This window comes from Myotis davidii, unplaced genomic scaffold (assembly GCF_000327345.1).
Source record: "Myotis davidii unplaced genomic scaffold, ASM32734v1 scaffold800, whole genome shotgun sequence".
In the NCBI taxonomy this organism is placed as follows: Eukaryota; Metazoa; Chordata; class Mammalia; order Chiroptera; family Vespertilionidae; genus Myotis; species Myotis davidii.
The window spans coordinates 9760-18901 of NW_006292343.1; the positions used below are offsets into that span (position 1 = coordinate 9760).

Consider the following 9142-nt stretch of genomic DNA (forward strand, 5'->3'; position numbering starts at 1 on the left):
AGGCACTGTTATTGGCCTTGGGTAAGTACTGGGCACTGTTCCCTCTGATCTTTTGGATGGTTGGTTGTTTGTGGGGTTTTTTTCAGTCTTTTTTTTTCTTTCGTCACATACATGCACTGATCAGCACTCAGCTTCACATTCAAGGGAGACGCTCTGCAAATCTCTGGAGTCCCATCTTAAATCTGTTTGTGCTGCTATAGCAAAAATACCAGGGATTGCTTAAACAACACACATTTATTTCTCATAGTTCTGGAGGCTGAATCCAAGATCAAAGTGCCAGCAGATTTTTGTCTAGTGAAGTCCCACTTCCTGGCTAATAAATGGTCCTCTTCTAACTGACTTTCAGGGCAGAAGGATGAGAAAACTCTCTAGGGTGTCTCTTATAAGGTCACTAATTCCATTCATGAGGCTTTTGCCTTCTTGACCTAATCACCTCCTAATACCATCCCACTGGGAGCTATGAATTTGGGGGGGGGGGGAACACACAGACTTATTTAGTCCATAACAAATTCTCTGTGCATCTTTCTGCTTGCCAGTATTCTATCCCATGAACACTAGCCACCTTGATCTCTTTGGACTCTCAGCTCTATCTCCTCAACTTAGCAAGTCTGCCAGGCCTCGTCCAGTTTCTGTCCGGTGCCATTCTGTCTAAAAACACTCAAGGCAGTAAGCTGTGGCAGTAGGGCTCACCTAGTTAGTTCCTGTCTCTTGGGATCTCTTCTTTTGTCTGATGCCCAGTGTCTTGAAACTGTTCCCCCGCCTCATATATTTTGTCTGGTTTCTGGTTCTTTCAGGTGGGAGGTTAAATCTGGTCCCTCTTAGAAGCAGAAATCCCTTTAACTGATAATTAATTCATATTAATTATTGATTAAAGCTGAAAGTGTTCTTAAACATTTACTAACCTAATTTCTTCATGTTATGGATTTGTATGAAATCTATAGCAGTCATATTCTTCGTTTAAAGCCTATTTCCTGTAGTTCTTATGGCACAACATAAATATTAAATTGGTCCTAAGCCTTCTATCATCTTTTAATATACCTCTTCAATGCAGGTTTTCACAGTGTTAGCTAAAGATGGGCCCCTAACTATATGCAGTAGCATACAATTAAAGGACATGCCCCAACCTGATGAAGCACAACAGTGGAATCCGTCATGTTTTTAGGGCTCTGCCACAGCAGGCTCACAGACTTCCAGGAGGCTTCCTTGTATGATAACTCATATTTTCTAGTAGCTAACACACCACCACCATCAAAGCTTGGTCTGTTAGCCTAATTGAGGGTCTAAAGAACTGGTGATATAAGAAAGAAAAAACAATGAAAAAGAAGATCATTTTGAGCAGATTATGATACAAATCTATACTGAAAAACAATGCTACAAGGATGGGAGTGACTTGGAACCCATTGATGGTAAGCTGTTGGAAAGAGGAGAAAGGTAGCAAAATAGAAATAAAATAACAGAAGTCAAGCCTTGTTTTGTGTGAATGAGCTTCACAAATTTGCTGCGTTATAACTGCTGCAGAAATTGTAGCATGTGCTTGTTGGATTTTCAAGGATGAAGTAATTTATTCAGAGCGGTTGGGGAAAAGATATGTGCGTACCTTAGTGGGCAGGATGAAACCATCTGGCTATGTATATAAATAAAACAGTGAAATCATACGTTAATGGAATATTATGTATATTTATGTATTCAGTGATATGCATCAATGTGTATAAATTCCATGTGTTAAAGTGAATAAATCATAATGCTTTGGCCTTTGGGACAGGTGATTATATGCTCTAGATAAGAGTTGAGAAAAGAGTTTTTTGTAGCTCTTCAGTATATAAGAATTAGATAGCCTTTTTAAATGTGCAGATAACTTATGGATGGATATGCTGTTAATTTTCCAAGACTGAAAAGCTATTGTGTATTGATAATATTAAAATCTGTTTGGAAACAAAATATGATTTAAGGCTTCCAAAAACTAGGATTGCTTTTTGGTAATTAAGAAATAAATATTTAATGAGAGTATTTCTTGTTTGCTGAATATTTTTGATGGTGTTAGTGTGCTCATGTAGTTAAGTATCTGCCTTTGTCAAGAGTGTGTGTGGGTAGGGAGAGAATTCAGAACAGTAGCAGCTTTTTACTTTCCTTAGCATAAGGCAGCATAGAAGCTGTTTCATAGCCAAAAATGCATGTTCTAAGAGAATGCTAAATACCAAAATCAGGAATTATTTATTACATCTGGGAGTAGAGGAAGGGGATGCTATCAGGAAAGGACATTTATTTGTATTTATATTTGGTTTTGCTATTGAAAGCAAACTTTTTAAATAAAATTTAACATGTAGAGAAAAGTGTAGATTGTAAGTATATATATATATATATATATGGCTTGATGAATTTTCACAAAGTGAATATATCTGTAAACTAATACTCATATTAAGAAACAGAACATTTGTATTGGATCTGGGTAGTGGCCACATGGGTATTTGTTGTATCATTCTTTTTTAAGTAATTTAAAGTTTGCCTAATATGTTTTATAAATATCATCTCAGAAGGAAATATGGTTTTGAGAGACATTTCTGGAAAATGTCAGAAAACCACAGGCCTTACTAGTTGAGAAATTTTAGGGAAATAGGTTTTTCCCATGTAGGCCTTTGTCTCCCGTGTATCTGATAAAGTTTATAAACCTGATACTGGTCCAAGTTACTGAAAGTTTTAAAATGGAAAAAGAACATAAACAGTGCTGTGTGGGATCAACATAATAAAAATTATTTGTACTTTTTGGAACAATACATTCTTAGCCAATATAAAGTTTGGGTCCTCAAATTTATGGATTTGTTGAAATGACAGTTTTGGTTTTAAATTTTTATCACTAAAATCTCGATAGTTTAAGAAGGAAATTCCTTATTCAGTTCTATAATGGGATACTCAAAGTATAGAAAAACTGAGCTAATAAGATAGTCATAAATATTTATATATAGTTTAAAAGCTATATATCTGTTATAGAAATTGTTATTTGTATAATACACAGAAATATGCTTGATCTAAGGGGTTTCCTGAAATTAGTTATCTATCTACCATTGTGGTGTGTGTTTTTTTGTTTTATTTTATTTATTTACTTATTTATTTTTTTAAATGTTTATTGTTGAGAATATTACAGATGCCCCTTCTTTTTCCCTCCATTGTTTCCCCTCACCTGGTTCCTGCCCCACTCCTGGCCTTCTTTACCCTATTGTCTGTGTCCATAGGTAATGCATATATATATACATATAAAATCTTTGTTTAATCTCCTCCTGCTCCCCCCCCCATCCCTCTTCCCTCTGAGAATCGTTAGTCTGTTCCATTTCCATGCCTCTGATTCTATTTTATTCACTAGTTTATTCTGTTCATTAGATTTCTCATTTGTTTATTTTGATTTTTAGATTTAATTGTTGATAGATATGTATTTAGTACATTTTTAATGCTCATATTTTTTATCTTTTTTTCTTCTATTTCTTTCACCAGGTAGGGGAAATTTTGTCATTATTTCTTCAAATAGGTTTTCAATATCTTTCTCTCTTTTTCTGGCACCCCTATAATGTGAGTGTTAGTACACTTGAAGTTGTCCCACAGGCTCCTTATATATCTTCATATTTTTGGATTCTTTTTTCAATTTACTCTTCTGATTGGGTGTTTTTTGCTCCCTCATATTTCAAATCATTGATTTGATTCGCAGAATCCTCTGCTCTACTGTTGAATCCCTGTATGTTATTCATTATTTCAGTCAGTGTATGCTTAATTTCTGATGGTCCTTTTTCATTTCTTGAGGGTCTCAGTATATTTCTTGGAAGTTTCTAGAAGAGTCTTGAGTAACCTTATAACCGTGGTTTTGAACTCTATATCCAGAAGATTTTTGAGTAACATTATAACTGTGGTTTTGAACTCTATATCCAATAGTTTGCTTTCTTCTGTTTCTTTCATTTGTGACATGTTTCTTTGTCTCTGCATTTTGGCTGCTTCCCTGTGTTTGTTTCTATATATTAGGTAGAGCTGCTATGTCTCCTTAATTTGGTAGAGTGGCCTTGTGTAGTAGGTGTCCTAAAGGGCCCAGTGGCTTAGCCTCCCTCACCTGAGCTGAGCACTCTAGGTGTGCCCTTTTGAGGGCTATATGCACAATCTTGTTACAGTTGAGACTTTATTGCTGTTGATGTCACTGGAAGGAATTGACCTCCAGGCCAATTGGCTGTGGGGACCAGCTGCAACTACAATGGAAGAGCTGCTATGCAGGAGACAACCCTATGGAGCAGGACTTGCTTCAGTGGGGCTTTGGTGCTCACTGAATCTGCCCCTTGAGTGTGTCACTTATGGATGTGTAGAGTTGTAATCTGGTATGGTCTAATGCTGACCACTGGGTGCCCTGGCTCTTGGGTCTCCAGGAAAGTGCAAAGTCAGCCATTGCCTGGGGCCACCCAGCAGGAACTACAGACAGATCTGCAGATTCCTCCTCTTTGTATCCAGTTTGGAAGTGCCCAGACGAGACCCAGCTGTGAAGTAAGGCAGGCTGGTATAGTGCCAGGACTTGGGCCTTTTATTGATAGGTTTGGGGCTCCCTGACCCAGCTGCAGCTTGTTTGAGAGATTTTAGCAAAGTCTGAAGCCTGAGCAAGGACAGGTCATTCATATGCAAAAGTGGCTGCACACAGGTTGGGTGGGGGTTGCAAATTGGATGGGGCAGGGTCTCAGGGAATCACTAGGACAGAGTAAACAGAAGTGGCTGCCAGTCAGCCCTCCTACCAAGAAGGTCCCAGCATAGGAACAATGACCCCTGCCAGCACCTCTGTCTGGGAGAAAGCTATCCTCAAGTTCCTGTCCCAATGCCAGGTAGTCTAGTTCCTCCTCATATGCGTCTGTGTCCCCCAGAGCCTTGCCCTGACACTGGAGCGCAGAGGAAGTAAGACTTTGTAAGTTCAGTTTGTGCACCGACCCTTTAAGAGGAACAGCTGGGTCTCCAGCAGCCTCCATGTTACTGAGCCCCAGTCCCTGCTGGTTTTTACAGCCTATAGTTATGGGGACTTATTTTCCCAGCGCTGGAAGCCAGGGCTGGGGGTCTGGTGTGGGGCTGGGTCTCTTGCTCCTCATGGGCATCCACAGAGATGATCTCCCTCCTGATTAAAAAGTGGCACATGTGAGTGCTCATCCAGCCCCGTCTGCAACTCTGCCCCTCCTACCAGTCTCAATATGCTTTCTTCTTTTCTTCTCTAATTGTAGGACTTCCATTCAGCCAGCTTTCAGGCCGTTCTGGATGATGGTTGTTCTGTATTTTAGTTGTAATTTTAATATAGTTGTAGGAGGCAGCAAGTACAGGCATTTACCTACACTGCCATCTTGGTTCTCCTGTGGTGTTCTGTTTTGTTTTGAAATATATTTTTATTGATTTCAGAGGAAGGAAGAGGGAGAGAGTGATAGAAACATCAATGATAAGAGAGAATCATTGATTGGCTGCCTCCTGCATGCCCCCTACTGGGGATTGAGCCTGCAACCTGAGCATGTACCCTGACTGGGAATCAAACCCTTACCTCTTGGTTCATCGGTGATGTTCAACCAGTGAGTCACACCAGCCAGGTTTTTTTGTGTTTGTTTTTGTTTTTTAATGTGGTGTTTTTTTTCTTTTTGGAAGAGGGGGCAATACTTATTCCATGAATATGAAGATTTCTGAAATTTATTTTTTACATATAATAAATTTTTACATCTCATTTTATGGAAAGTGTTAAAATGGGATTTTCTCCATTGCTTTCAATAGTAGGCTTTATATAATTAAGTTATGGCTGCTATGGTGTGGAAAAGTCATTTACAAAATAATTTTTTGTAAAAATGTTTGGTCATTAGCTTCCTTTACGTTAATGGGATAATAGGCATAAAATTATTAGAATTTTAACCTATTGAAAAACACTCATTGAATATTTGTTTCTTCATTCTAGAAGCCAATAAGGCAGTGTAGGTAAATTACCGTTTCTGGTATGTTTATGTGTACTTGGTCTTCAAAGGAGTTGCTAAGACACACTGAAGATTTTGTTTTGTTTTTCTGTTTTCCCTTGACAGACAGTGGAGGAGGAAATGGCTGGTCCTAATCAACTCTGCATTCGCCGCTGGACAACCAAGCATGTGGCTGTTTGGCTGAAGGATGAAGGCTTCTTTGAATATGTGGACATATTATGCAATAAGCACCGACTTGATGGAATCACATTGCTAACATTAACTGAATATGATCTCCGGTCTCCTCCTCTGGAAATCAAAGTCTTAGGGGACATTAAAAGGTTAATGCTTTCCGTCCGGAAATTGCAGAAAATACATATTGATGTTTTAGAAGAGATGGGATACAACAGTGACAGTCCTATGAGTTCCATGACCCCTTTCATCAGTGCTCTTCAGAGTGCAGAGTGGCTCTGTAATGGGGAGCCGTCACATGACTGTGATGGACCCATCATTGATTTGAATTCTGATCAGTACCAATACATGAATGGTAAAAACAAACATTCTGTTCGAAGATTGGACCCAGAGTACTGGAAGACCATATTGAGTTGTATATATGTTTTTATAGTATTCGGTTTTACATCTTTCATTATGGTTATAGTCCATGAGCGAGTGCCTGACATGCAGACCTACCCACCACTCCCAGATATATTCTTAGACAGGTAAGTTTTGTTTTTAGTTGCCAAATTTGTAGAAGATTGCTATAACAGCAATGATAAATACATATTTATAATAACTGCTATTGTTCTTTTGCTTGATATATACTTTTCATTTGCTTTATCTGATAATATAGAACGATATACTTTAAAATTGCCTCTTTCTCTTAGAGTAAACCAGACCTTAACCCTAGGTGAGTGAGAGAGACCACTATTTAATTTATTTTTCTGTAACTATATTATAGCTCCCTGGGCACTTCAGATTTTAAAGGGGTTTCCCAGAAGTTTATAATAAATGAAATTTGGTTACTTTTTTTTTTTTAATGATGATCAGGATTCTACTTTTCCAAAAATATGGAGAGGTCTCCTGTATCACCAAATAAATCAGGATTATCACAAATAGTACATACTGATTCATTGATAGTATTCTGTTGTTTTTATGAAATTCCAAATGAATAAAAGTATTAGTAATATTAGCATATTACTAATAAAAGGGTAATGTGCTAATTAGACCAGGAGACCTTCCAGACAAAGCCATGGTGGCGGGGCTGAGGCAAACTACCCCCAAAAGGCCCTCAGCCCCTCACCCAGGCTGGCCACGCCCCCCAGCGGGGACCCCCCAGATTGACAGACGGATGTCCGACTGCTGGTTTAGGCCCAATCCCATAGCCAGTGGTCCCAGATTGGACAGGATGCAGGCTGGGCTGAGGGATAGCCCCCCCGGCCCCCCGTATGAATTTTGTGCACCGGGCCACTAGTATATATATATGTGTGTGTGTGTGTGTGTGTGTGTGTGTGTGTGTGTGTGAAAAATAACACTAGAACAAACCTCAAAACTGTTGGTTTTTATATTTGTGATTTTTATTTTTAAACTAAGGGGGTCCACACATTGACATTTTTATTTTTCTTGCTTTTAAAGATTTTTAAATTAATTTTTAGAGAGAGGATGGCAGAAGGAGAGACTGGGGGGTGGTGGCGGGTGGAGAGAGAAACATCAATGTGAGAGCAACCCATTGATTAGCTTCCTTTTGCGTGCCCCCTACTGGGGATTGAGCCCATAACCCAGGCATGTGCCCCGATTGGGAATCGAACTGGCAATCTTTTGGTGCACAGGACAATGCCCAACCAAGTCATCCCAGCCAGGGCTATATTTGTGATTTTTAAAAAAGTATTTTAAAAGTTTGTAGTGCTTTCTTGTTTATTTTTATAAAATGTTTTACACTTTTGAAGATGCCTAATAATTCATGTTTTTTAGTCAAATGGATTAAAATGTCCACTCTGATGGCAGGATGACATATATATCCATATTCAGTCCCCTCTCTAACCCCTACTAAAAGGATAGTATAGAGGTTTTTAATGTTTGTTTGCTTTAAGTTGTACACCATAAGAATGGGTCAGATAAGAGAGGAGAAGACAGCCATACATTTTTGGAAGTTTGAAAAGCGGATGAGTGGCAACTAGCAAATCTAAAATAACCTAATTCTGAAACAAGTAGTCAAGAAAACTAAGAACCGCCCTGACCGGTTTGGCTCAGTGGATAGAGCAGGTCCCAGGTTTGATTCCGGTCAAGGGCATGTACCTTGGTTGCGGGCACATACCCAGTGGGGAGTGTGCAGGAGGCAGCTAATCGATGTTTCTCTCTCATCGATGTTTCTAACTCTCTATCCCTCTCCCTTCCTCTCTGTAAAAAATCAGTAAAATATATTTTTAAAAAAATAAACTAACTAAGAATCAACCCAGTCTATGTTTCAGATTTCTCAAAGCTCTGGATATTGGAGGTGAAAGGGTGGTAGATACTAAAATAAGAATTAAGTGGAAGCTGTTCAAGACGCTTGTTAGATCCCTGTATCTCTTCCCCTATTCTATACAGTTTTCCCAGTTGAAAAGGAAGGCCCCCCAAGAAAATAAGGAAGAAAGCAGGTGGCTATCTGGGAATGAGTACTGTAAGCAGAGGAAACAGCAACATGCAAAAATCTGAAATTGGTAGTATGCTTTAGCATGTGTAAAGAACAGCAAGTGAGAGATTGGGAGAACAGTTGCAGATGAGGTCTAAGAGGAGACAGGAATCCAGATTGTGTAGGGACCAATTGTAAGAGCTTTAGCTTTCATTTTGAGTGAAAGGGAAGCCATTGGGAAGTATTTAGAAGTATTTAGAGTGAACTAACTTCCATTTTAAAAGGTCCTTCTAGTTGTTGTATTAAGAATAGCCTGGGGGACTGGGAGTAAGAAAGCAGGGATTAGGTAAATTACTGAATTCATCTAGGTAAAGATGAGGTGGATTGGATGAGGATAGTTGTGGTAGAGATGGTGTGAAAGAGTCAATCTCTCTCTCTCTCTCAATATATACACACACACACACACACACACACACACACACACACACACACACACACACATTTTGTTTCCCTGTATTAGCTATTGTAAATAATGCTGCAATGAATATGGGGGTACAGCCATCTCTTCAAGATAGTGATTATGTTTCCTTCAAATACTTACCCA

At 38.9% G+C, this 9142-nt stretch overlaps 1 protein-coding gene across 1 annotated transcript in view; it reads left to right on the plus strand.

The window, feature by feature from the left end:
* Positions 1-6054: 6054 nt before the first annotated feature.
* SAMD8 (sterile alpha motif domain containing 8) overlaps positions 6055-9142 on the plus strand; it is a 36773-nt gene continuing 33685 nt past the window's right edge. The window contains exon 1 of the mRNA XM_006765840.2: positions 6055-6649. Within this exon, the coding sequence (XP_006765903.1) occupies positions 6072-6649 (578 nt within the window). The 5' untranslated portion in view covers positions 6055-6071. The remainder of the gene's footprint in view (positions 6650-9142) is intronic.